The sequence below is a fragment of the Diadema antillarum genome, unplaced genomic scaffold (assembly GCF_040938485.1).
Source record: "Diadema antillarum isolate AM-2024a unplaced genomic scaffold, OU_Dant_1.0 scf00000093, whole genome shotgun sequence".
Classification (NCBI taxonomy): domain Eukaryota; kingdom Metazoa; phylum Echinodermata; class Echinoidea; order Diadematoida; family Diadematidae; genus Diadema; species Diadema antillarum.
Window position 1 is genome coordinate 2,290,462 of NW_027270982.1, and position 12,607 is coordinate 2,303,068.

Genomic DNA, 12,607 nt, shown 5'->3' on the forward strand with positions numbered 1-12,607 from the left:
CTGAAAGTTGCACATACTTTTTAGCCTCAAGTAATTTTGTAATTGCACCTGGAGAGCTTTATTTGCATGATCAGTCTTCATTAGAATTGTATTACATGTATGTCCTCCATTTCACAAAATGACAAAGGGCAAACACAAATATGCAGAGCTTGGACTCCAGTTGTGATTTCAAAGTTGTCCGGCTCTCATCTTTTTGCAACCTCCTAATAATGATGATATGATTTACTCCAGTGTCAATGGTGCTGTTTCCTTGTTTCAGAGAAATTACCTTAAACTACATTGCTCATTTGCTAAATATGCAGGGCCATTTCTGAAGGTCTGCTCAACAAAGCCATGATATAATCATTTGATATGTCCATTGACTTCACCTGGCTTACCATCTCAATCATAACTCCACCTTAATGGGTGGACTTTGCAGATTGTTTCCTCTCACAAAAAAAGCTGTGATAATCGCAGCTCTCGCCAATGGATCATCTGTCACTGATACCAGGCTGCACCCATTAAAAGTCCCTGCCTCTGCCATTGGCTGGACTGGAATGATGTAGAAGACAGTACCTCTTTATACCTCAAACTTTTTATCTAATTTTCTCTCCAGGTGTGAGGTCCTGTCACCATCTATGGCTGGAGAGACAGTAGTGGAATTAACAGTCATTCAGGTGAGGATTTGTTGTTGTCGTTGTTGCTTTGCTTTGATCATCGCTCTATGCAAACGCTGCTCACTGGCACTGGTCCAATGGTCCCTCACCATTAAATTCACTGTCGGACCAGTAACTTTTTCAGGAATGGACCAGTAAAAAATGGAAAAACTTGGTACCTACTGGTCCAACAGAAAGGTCGGACCAGTAGAAAGAAAAAATGGGTTATTGTGCAGCCCTGCAGAATGGGTCAGAATATGACATGTATTAAACCAACTTCAGATTTTCAATGGTAATGAAATGAGGTTTTAATGCATGGTATTTATCCAGAAATATGTTATCTCCAGTGGATGTGATTTCGACACATTTAACTTTGTTACATTATATTCATTTTGCTTATTTTTACAACAGTATTTCCCTCCCTCGCTGTTCACTTGATTTAGTTTTGGTGAGCTTACCAAAAGGTTAATGCTTTGTATTATTCTGTATTTGCTATTCTGTGACTGCCCGCAGAGGATGCTGATGCCTCCAGTGCTGCAGCGCTGCTCTCACTGCAAGCGCTCCTGTGAGAAAGGGGGGATACTCAAGAGATGCACCAAGTGCTACCGGGCGGCATACTGTGACCAGTGAGTAGATGATGAAAATATGTGATTGTGATCTCTGATGAAGATGATGGTGATGATGATGATGATGATGATGTGGAGGAGGAGGAGGATGATGGCAATGATTATGATAACTGTGATTATGGTCAGAGTGGCTTGTTGGTGAAGGCAATAGTGATGATGATGATGATGATAATGAGGATGATGATGATGATGATGGTGATGATAATGATGACAGTAAGAATGATTATGACTTTGATTATGGTCAAAATGACTTGACGATGAGAGTGAAAGTGGATGTGATAGTAATGATGAGGATGATAATACTGATGACAGTGGTGGTGATGATGATAGTGATAATGATGATAACAGGGATTATAATGACTGTGATTATTGCAGTAGTGACATGATAATGATAATGATGATGATGATAGTGGTTTCATGAGGAGGATGGTAATGAAGAGAGATGAAGATGCTACTGCTTGTAATTGTCATAATAATGACAAGGTGATTTTGCATTCGAAGTGCCTTTTCAGGAAAAAAAGTAAGTCTATTGCCACGTGAATAAAGGCCATTGTACGTGAAGGATGATAATAAAATTCTACTGAATGATTTAGGATGTTTTCTATCGATTGAGAGTATGATACAAGTGATGTGACTCGCGTGCAACACTTGTTTTATCCTGCGCAGAGCTTGCCAGAAGAGCAACTGGAGTGATCACCGGGCAACTTGTCGTCGTGTGCCTGAGCCCGTGGGCTCCCCTTTCATGATCAGCCTGCCCCAGTCCCACGCAACGTATTCCAGACTCTGTCAGATCATGGAGAGCTACGCGAGGTGATTCATCTCTTTTCCCCCTACTGTGCTTTGTCTGCCGATTGGCACATACGCTTGAGTGCTCTTTTAGCCCGTTGAGGACGGACTGATTTTTGCTACAACACGCATTTCCAATAGACCCTTGCCTGAGTATACTCAGGACTCGTCCTCAATGGGTTAACCAAATTTGCATGAGATGTCTGGAAACAAATTGTCAATGAATAGAGATAACCTAATCCCCCAAATCTCTGTTGTATCATAATGACATTCCTGTATGTTGAGGCTGAGGCACATTGCTGCATACTGTATACGCTGTTATTTTCGCATACATGTATTTTCGCGAATAACGAGGTCATAGACATTTTCGCATGATGTTGTTTTCGCGAATAGACACCGATGCTTACATTAATGCTCTACTAACACAGTGCATGGAGACATTTTCGCATGTTTCTATATTCGCGATCCAACTGTGATTTGTGAAATTCGCAAAAATTAAACCCTCAAGAAAATAGCAGCTTATACAGTACATCTGAGTGGGCTTGTTAACTTTATAACTTAGATCAAGTTTGGATGGATCACTAAATACCGATGAAAAAGCTTTGCAAATCAAGCTACACTATTATGTACAAATCGTGAATGCCTGAGCACCCAGAGGGTTGAATAAAGGCAGGGTGACACAAACTGACCACTACGTTTTGCAAAGGTCAGAGGAGTGGACTGACCGGACTTGGATTATTTCATCTCCTGACCTGTTGTGACTAGTTGTGAAAGTAAAGTGTTGGATAAAAACGATAGGTGTGTGTGATTGTTTGTGTTTTTGTCTGTGTTTGTGTATCTGACAAGAAGAAGTTTTTCCTTGCGTACATGTTTTTGTGTTGTCAGTTACTGTTAGTATTCTTGTATATGCATTTGGTAGAATGACCACAGTGCTGAGTGACAATTCTTCCTTTCCTTTTAAATGGACAGATTATTTGTGGTTTTGCTTCACCTGGCTAGCAGGGAGGAGGGGGATGGGGCTCTAATTTAAGTCAAAGAATTAATATCTCAGTTTTACAGAAAGCTTCTTGCCCTCCCTTGCTCTTTAGAAACTCAAAACCGTTCTATTGGGACTTTCAGTCACTAAAGAGGAAATATATGTTGTTGGTATTTTTTTTCTCTTTCTTCCATGTTTTTGTTTTGTCATGATGACTGTATTAATTCTTATTCTCTCCTCCGATGTTGTTCTTCAGATATTCTGCCAACATCTTCATGCCTCCTCTGAAGTCGCCCACATCACCCACCAGCCCTACCCATTCCACCGGTGGTGACAACATGTCCAGCAGCATCTCCAGCCCAGCCACGCCCCTGGCTGGGTCTCCGCCTGGCAACCCTCCCCACCACAGACTGTCCTCCGGCGAGTCATCCCCAGCAACCCCAGATGGGGAGGTACCTCATAAAAGGGATCAGGATACGTCACAGGAACTGCTTGGGGAGAATGCTCCCACCAGTGCAATAGAAGGAGGGGAGGGTACGGACTCCAAATGTGATAAAGTCAATAATAGGACTGATGGCGATGCGTGCATCAATGCTGGGGTTGATGTGGTTACCATGGAGAACTCCAAGAACTCTGAAATGGAAGAGAAGCAAGGGACAGGAGACGGGCAGCATGCAGGTAGGGAGGGAGAAGAAGAAGTGGGAAGCCCTCTGACAGAACCATCAGCAGAGGGCGCTAACACAGGTACTGCAGTGATGTTATGGCAGCATCAGAGGAAAATCATGATGTCATAATCACCACTGGCTTTAGTTACAAGGCGAATTCAATTCACTGATCTAATGAATACTGCACTTTGTTCTTAGGCACATCTGATGTCAGGTTTGCCATATTTCAGATGTGAAACAAACCATTTCAATCTAACAAGAGATAGAAATGCAGTTACAAGTGTGTTTGATTTTTTTCAAAAGGTTAAAAGAAACCCTTAGAGAATACTCTCATTTTAAGATTATCTGTGATATCTTCAGCATGCCATCACCAAAAATGATTTTGTGTGGTGGAATATAACATTTCTTCTCAGCACACTTTTGAATGTATACAGAGTGCCACGAAGGGGATGTAAAACCCAATGGTTACCTGCTAACAAGCACTTTTTGATGCCTCAGTGGTCACATTAACTCTTAATGTGCCATGGGGTAAACCCCCTGTGTGCCACATTATTCTGAGACCGCAACGTAGGCATGCCTGGAAAAACATTCTGTTTCTCAAATCCATGCAACACTTTATGAATTTTGGTCATGCTGGACATGTAAAGAGCAAAGTTATAGAGAAAATACCTAGCTTTGTTTGGTGTAAATTTCATGACAAATCTATGATTATTTTTCTTCCAAATGACCAGTAGCTACATCATTGTCCAAGCATGACTTTTGCACACAACATAGTGACAGAAACTCCATAATTCCTCACAAATCCAATATGTAACACCATTTGATATTCCATCACAACGTAATGCAAGCTATGCATGTGACAGAAATGTACATGTAATTGCGAGTGACACTTTCATTGCACTGTGACATTCGGCGATTTATCAATCAGTGTGGGTGTTTTTGTGCGTCTGAGCAAAATATGCAAACTTGGCATGCCATTGACTGAGTCGGGCCTGCGAACGTGGCACTAAAAGCGTTAAATCAATTCCATTCAATTCAGTTAATAATGAAAAGTGATCATAGGTTAAGATGTGGATAGTTTTGTACCAAATATGTATGTTTGGGTTTTTTTTTCCGTTTGTGAGAGGTATATTTCTCCTTTTTATTTTGTTTTCCAGCCACTGTGGTAGGTCAGCCGCAGGTACAGGAGAGGAAGATGCCCAAGTTTTTCATCAAACCTGTCAACAACATCGGCAACAATCTCCAGAATAGGGATTGCCTCAAAGATGAGGGTAGGCTCCAATGTCCCTCTTGCCCTCTTGGGGCTCTCTGTATGTTTCGTTCTATAAGTTCCTTCATTTCTTCCATCGTGATGTCCAGTTATGTCCTCTGCTTGTCATATATGGGTCTGGATGCGAAGCAACTTTCATCTTTATGGCACAGATATGATGCGTACGGTGTGTAAAAGGCGCCATCTAGTTGGTGGCATGCGCACGTTCACACAAGCTTTCAAAGCAAATTTCACAAAAAAAGAATGTAGATAGATTTGTTTTTTTCTGGTTTGTTGATAAAAGAAATTATGTATGTATCTTGTGTATTGATGATGAGCCAACCGTTTCTGATTGCCATTTTAAAGGGGCATAGTCCCGGTAGTGTAGATGGCGCTGTTGATGATACTGCCGATCACCGTTAGCATTGATACGAAGATTACCGAAGTAGAGCTGTCATCAAGAGTAAAGTGCGTAGGTGTTGCTAAGTAACGTTGCCTTTGCTGTCTTCTCTGCGCATCGCGCAGTCTGTAGTAATGCAAGGGTGCGTGCATATGTGCTTGTTATTATGACATCACAAAAGAAGTTTGCTAAAGCTGTTATCCCTCTCAGCCGAATCATGAGCCGAACTGTGATCGGACCACTGACTACAGTGAATCGGACTTCTTCGGACTCAGGAAAGTGGGCCAAAGCGTAAGCGCCAAAGAGAAGTCGATAGCGTAGGTCTCTATAGGAAACTTGCGCCGTGCGCCCGCGTACGCATTTGACTAAAACACGGGGACCATGCACCTTTAATCTCTGACAGAACATGAATAATTTGTGTAAAATATCATTAGTGCTAGCTGATATGAAGACCTTGTCTTTACCGTATTGTTGTCTTTTAAGGCATAATAAGTCTCCATGATGATGGAAGAGATTACTGTCTGAAAGTTCACGGCAATTCTACAGTGCACTTGAAACTTGTAATTTGCAGTTAAATGACAAGTTATAAGCATTCAACTCTCAGCACAGTGAAGGGGGGGGGGGGGGAGGGGGAATGGGGCTCCCACAATGTCTGCAAGTGATCAATTCCACCTGTAAAGAGATACAAGACACATGAAGAGAACTTGGTTCTTAGATCTCTAGGTGAGGCATGCACTCTATGCGTTGATTGGGATGTGGCACACTGCCTGGCGCGAAACTGTCAGCCGGTGCATCTTGACCCCTTGGCTGCTTGTTTTGTCGTTGCAGGTGACCAACCGCTGGACCTGCAGGGTCTGACCTGCTTGGCCATGGACTGGAGGAATGACCCAAAGCAAGAAAACCATGTTCTTCTGGAGTCCAAGCATCTGGTCAGTAGATCAATACATGGTTCAGACCCAGTTTGCATCTTGCTTTCCTCCCTGGCCATTTGCAAAATGACTATTAATGAATGATTTAAAAGCGGGATTATATGATACAGAAAATGAAAACTGGATTTGAGTCTTGGCATACCTTGAGTTGTGACCTTTCCAACAACAAAAGTTTTGATAATGATAATTATAATAGTAATAATAATGATAATAGTCACAACTTATCTCCAGCTGGACAAATATAGGCACTAAATCTGCATAGGCTGAAAGTATGAGGCAAAATGGATGCTTGCACTTTGTCAGATATAGTACTGTATACGGCATATATTTCGCGAGTCTAAATTTTCACGAATCCGGAATCCTCGATGATTTCGCGAGTGGTTAAATTCGCGATCGTGGAGTCCTGCACTGAACGGAGAAGTGTACATGCGTACGTAACATTCACATTGGGATCAGAGTCAATATTTTTTGTGTGTCTTTAATTTCGCGAATAGCACCCGACTCACAAAATTCGCGAAAATAAAAACCTTACTAAATATTTGGCGCTCACAGTAAGTCTGGATTGGCTGTAGCATTTTGTCACTATCTGTTAGCGATTCTAAAACTGCAATATGAACAAGTAACAGTGAGGGGTGGGGTATCTCCGATATTATGGGACAGACATATCTGGTACTGGACAGTCACTTTCCTCATACCTTCTTTTTTTTTTACGCAATGATGATATTAAGAGCTTGGGGAGATAAGAGGGACATGTTTTACAGTGGAAAGAAGAGTAATGGGGATTATAATTTCTATTTTTTTATTTTTTTTCTTGTCAGGACTACGTGGAAGACGAGTCCGTCGCGGAAGGTGTGTGCGATGACTTGGAGATAACACTGGACCAGTGTCTACGGCTTTTCACAGAGCCTGAGAAGTTGTCACCAGAGGAAGCATGGTATATTATCTCATAATTTAACTGCTTTGTCGTCACTCAATTCTTACGCTGTTTTTATACCCGGTATGGTGCTGTGCTGCGGACTGCTATTCTTTATGGTAGTGATAATCTTTTTGCTTTATCAAAAGTAGGAAACTATTTTTGAGATGGAAATATGTCTGAATGTGATTTAAATGCTTAGTCTAGGTGATATTCTCCTAGCTTGTGAATCAAAAATATTATTTTGGCCTGAAACAATGCTTTTCATAAAAAGAATGTTTTTGAGTGTTTTTCAGCTGCAGTGATTTGCAGCCCTGCCATTGCCTTTCCTGTCATCGTGCTGCCATTGTTACTATTTCAGTGACACTCTGTTGTGTTTTTCCTCTCTCAGCGTACTCTTTTGAATTTCAGCCAGTGGCGTGTTAGAATGGTGATTTTTTGCGCTCCATTTGTGTGACCACATGTCTGTCATTACACATGGGGGGTTCCAACAATATAAGAATTGTGCTGCACTGTTCATCAAATTGCTGCACATTATATAAAAAGATGGAGTGATGATTAAGTGTTTGAAGATTGTTCAAAATCTGAGAATGACACGCATTTGTGGAGGAGATAGACATGCAATCACACCTCAGAATGCTGAAACTCAATCTTGTCTAATACAATCCATTTTGAATTATCATTTTTCTGTTTGAAGACAGAAATATTTTTATTTACTCTGAAAACACTCTTTCACATTTCAAAGAACCGGTCACAAACTCTACATAATATCATACCAAGTGTAGCAAAAAAAGGCTGCTGAAAACTGCTTATCCAATAGTGGCGAGCTAATGTAGTAAAATGGAGTCAAAAGGGGCGTGAGCTTTCGATCCTAGCAGAATCTTTGTCTGTGTCCCAGGGCTGTATCCCTAGCCCTCCCCTGACTGTTCCTGTTGTGTGAAGTCCTTATATGTGATTGCTTTCCCTGCCTGTTTATCATTTTGCGTCTGACGAAAATGCTGCTAAGATTGAAATCTCAGGCCCCTTTTGACTCCATAATATCATACAAGTAACAATTCTTACAAATTTTTGTCTGAGCTGGTGTCTGTAGCATGCTAATTCATTGATGTGCTCTATGTGGATGTGTGTGCAGGTACTGTCCACGATGCAAGCACCACAGAGAGGCCACCAAACAGCTGATGCTATGGAAGTTGCCGTCCACCCTCATCATCCAGCTCAAGCGCTTCTCCTTCGGCAACTCGCTGTGGAGGGACAAGATCAATCGGATGGTGGACTACCCTGTCCAGTACGTACTATGGCCCAAGGGGTCAAGGGGTCAAGTGGGGTAGTCTTTCAGTCATCATGTTCTTTCTCTGTATTGTCATTTTAGCTTCTCAGAAATGTGTCCAAGCCACTCTTCTGATTCTTTATCGTGAAAACATTAATGTAAAAACAAACAAACAAAGTGGAATCTGTATGCCAGTGTGTCAAGCGAGGGAGACAGACATAACTGGTTGCTGTTCCTTGTACTCAGGGCTGTACAAGTGTTCATTCAGAACGAGGAGGCCTACAGCCTTCCACTGCTGGTATGAGTATGTGAAGATCTGCCACTCACCAGATGTCTTCAAGCTGTTTAATAGCTTGACTCATGGTCACTATATTGTTACCAAAGTAACATGTGTCTGCCCATTTTTGGCATCCCTTCGGTGTCATTTTCAGTCTTCAGTCAACTCCCAAGGGGTGATGTAAATTGTTGATTTATTTCAATCACCTTTTGAATGGGTTACAGTGGTCCAGTTTTAACAAAGTAATATACCTTTTTTAAAGCATAGAGCTTATTCTAGTGAACAGTGTAAATTGGTTACAGTGGTCCAGTTTTAACGAAGTAATATACCTTTTTTAAAGCTTAGAGCCTATTCTATTGAATAGTGTAGAAAAGTTGAAGTTCATTTTTGCCCACTTTTTGTGGGTTTTGAGCTGAGCAGTCTCACATGGCAACTCAAACCCTTCAGCATCTCCCCCCTCCCCCCACCCCCTGCAGTGGGCTAGACCTGTCCCCGTTCTGCCACGGCAACCAGGGTTCCCCTCAGGTCTACGACCTCTACGGCGTCATCAACCACCACGGCGGGATCCTGGGCGGTCACTACACGTCTTACTGCCGGCTGGCCAGCCAGGGAGACTGGAGCAAGAATGAACACGGTGAGCAGATGACCGTTGTGACCTGCATGGGTTCTACTATCGATCATCTCCTACTACTTCTATTATTGCTATTACTACTACTACTACTACTACTACTACTACTACTACTACTACTACATGTACTACTACTACTACTACTACTACCACTTTTACTACTAATAGTGCTACGACTACTACTACTACTGCTACTGCTGCTACTACTACTACTACTACTACTACTACTATTACTACTACTACTATTACTACTACTACTACTATTACTACTACTACTACTACTACTACTACTACCACTACTGCTACTACTACTACTACTACTACTACTACTACTACTACTACTATTACTACTAACTGCTACTATTACTACTGCTTCTGATACTACAAGTTCTGCTACTGCTACTACTACTACTACTGCTGCTACTATTACTACTGCTACTACTTCTACTGCTACTACTTTTACAAGTTCTGCTAATGCTTCTACTACTTCTACTGCTACAATTAATACTGATGATATGATAATTGTAGTGATGGTAATTTGATCCCATCGAAGAATAACACATTTTCAATCATCCACACCCAACTCACGCTTGCATGCATGCATGCCACACACACACACACCCACATATGTGAGGCTGGGTGATTCAGATCTCAAAGGGTTGAATTGAGTCCAACTTGATTGCATTCATCTGGAGCCTTTATCGCTTCCTTCAGGAAAAATGGTCGAATGAACCTGTTGTGTTTTGAGCCCCTCAATGATCAGACGCAAATTATGAGGTCTAATAACAATGATGGCAAGCCCAGACATAAAAGGGTAAACAAAATATCCTGTCAGATATTGAAATCTATCCTAATCAACTTTTGTCTCGTATTTCCCAATGCTGCGGAGTGACCCATTACAGCATTATCTGATGATCCCCTCCCTTTCAGAATGGAGACTCTTTGATGACAGCCACGTCACCCCCACGTCGGAGAAGAACGTGGTGACGCGATCGGCGTACCTCCTCTTCTATCGCCGCCGCCAGGCGTACAGTCCCTACATCCCACCGGTCCCAAGGGAACCAGAGCCAGAGGTGGAGGATGGGGAGGACAACGAGGAGGAGGAGGCCATGGATGAAAAGTGAGCATGACAAAAAAACAAAACAAAAAAACCTCTGTTTCTTACCTCGTTACGTCATACCCTTCCCATACTCCTGCAGAGATGTTGCCATTAGTTACAGTGCTCTTGAGCAAGAATTTGTCCATTTTTTTCTGTGTAAAATATTCATCTTTACCACTTTCAGATAGCAGGGGGATTGATATTCAGGGATGCCAGTTTTCCGGCAATAGCCGGAATTCCGGCTTTTTCATATTTTGGTGTCCAATTTCCGGCTTCGTGATATTATTTCCGTCTGTGTGGAAAAGCCGGAAAACACGAGAAAGAAAGAAAGAAAGAAAGAAAGAAAAACCAAAAAATATGATCATCTAAACTTACGGGACATTCACTTTCACGATTTCCGTAGTATGTTTCGCATATACTTGGGCATGAGAATATCACAAAACGACTGTCATGCAAAACTAGCGCGATGTTGCTGCTGCTAGCTGGGACATGCAACACGTGCGATGATAGCGATCGAACAGTGTGTGGTGTTTCTATGCGATGTACTACTGTATGTGCGGTGCATGAATCATACTGCGCTCTCGCTATAGCTACAGCGCTGAGATGAGACGGTGTGGTGAGTCGATTGAGTCAGCTGAACGAAGCAAAACTACGGCTTTTACGGCACTAGGACTTCTTTATTTTTGCTACAAATTGCTTTTTTTTTTTCTAGAATACGACCACATTATTGTCTGGAAAGTGTTATACCAGCACGTGCGATCGCGATCGAACAACGTGTGGTGTTTCTAGGCGATGTACTATATGTGCGGTGCATGGATCATGCTGTGCTCTCGCTATAGCTACAGCGCTGAGGGAGTATTTATATTGTGAGTCGATCGAGTCAGCTGAACGAAGCAAAACTACGGAGTTTACGGCACAAGGACTTCTTTATTTTTGCTACAAATTCATTTCTATGGAGAATACAACCACATTATTGTCTGGAAAGCGTTATGGAACATCCAAACGACGGAGTTACAGTACCGTTAGTACCGCATTGGAACTTCTTTACAAATTTTCAGATTCATTTCTTTATCATATGAGGAGATGTTTATTGGATAGGTACCACTGTCCACAGCACCACTTGCACAGCGTCTGGAAAGTGTGACGGAACATTACAGTAATGTATCATTTTATCAAAATGTTATCAATGTTAGAATTGTTATCTGATGAGTGATGTTATCAACTCTATTATGTCTTCTTTGCACCTTTTGACAGCATTAGATTTGAAATGTACATCTTAATTCTCTTTTCATTATCTGGATCACACATTAATTTATCTCAAATTTGTCTGGAAGGTGGCTCAATTACCCAAAATATTACCCATAAACTAGGAATAAATGTTAGGAAAAAAGGTCCCTCAAATATGCTCAGATTGCAGGAGAGAGCATCTAGAACCCCAAAGCTTCCAGGGCCCTTAAGCGGGCCCTGGACCCCGGCCGATGGGACTTCGCGCTTCGCGCACATTTTAGCTCACCAAATTTTTTTCAGGCCCTAGAGCCATTTGCCACTGGCATCCCTGAATATTACTCATTAAATATGCGAGTAACTGGTGGAGTAACAAGTAAAGGGAATTTGTACTTTCATGAAAAATCAAATTTGGTAGAATTCTCTATATACAGTGCGTATCAAAATAAACGCAACAAGATTTGATTTCAAATTTGTGAAGATTGTGTTAACTTTACCACAAAGTGAGTAGCAACATCTTAAAACGACGTATCTCCTCTTTCCAATGATATCTTATTTATTCTTAAACAGTCATGGATGGCTGAGTAATCATTCTTTTTGGACAATGGGTCAAATTGGACTTGGGACCAAGTTTAGGCACAGTAAGAATCAATGCACCTTATTAGAAATTAACTAAACAAACGGAATAATGAAATTAATTTTAATGAAATTAATGATTACAATTAATGAAATCAATGATCGCAACTTACCATTGTCTTCTTACGGATACTAGTATCTCTTTTTAACATTACATCCCATGCCCATCAACATGGCCACCATTTCTTTCCACACTGAGATTAGGTCTTAGCCATCTCACGCACAGCCCTGAGAATCATTGGGGCTTGGTGGCGTAGAGCTTCAAACTCATCAGTGATTCTGTGTCTCAGAGTTGCA

General features: G+C 41.6%; 2 protein-coding genes across 4 annotated transcripts in view; one reads left to right on the plus strand and one right to left on the minus strand.

Annotated features, from left to right (window-relative positions):
* Positions 1-12,607, minus strand: part of LOC139718390 (SCO-spondin-like) — a 362,530-nt gene that overhangs the window by 328,701 nt on the left and 21,222 nt on the right. The gene's annotated exons all lie outside the window — the stretch shown is intronic.
* LOC139718375 (ubiquitin carboxyl-terminal hydrolase 19-like) overlaps positions 1-12,607 on the plus strand; it is a 41,789-nt gene that overhangs the window by 27,197 nt on the left and 1,985 nt on the right. The window contains exons 15-24 of the mRNA XM_071629845.1: positions 596-656; positions 1,149-1,261; positions 1,928-2,071; positions 3,280-3,767; positions 4,846-4,959; positions 6,166-6,266; positions 7,085-7,200; positions 8,312-8,464; positions 9,200-9,357; positions 10,282-10,471. Coding sequence (XP_071485946.1) covers positions 596-656; positions 1,149-1,261; positions 1,928-2,071; positions 3,280-3,767; positions 4,846-4,959; positions 6,166-6,266; positions 7,085-7,200; positions 8,312-8,464; positions 9,200-9,357; positions 10,282-10,471 — 1,638 coding nt within the window. The remainder of the gene's footprint in view (positions 1-595; positions 657-1,148; positions 1,262-1,927; positions 2,072-3,279; positions 3,768-4,845; positions 4,960-6,165; positions 6,267-7,084; positions 7,201-8,311; positions 8,465-9,199; positions 9,358-10,281; positions 10,472-12,607) is intronic.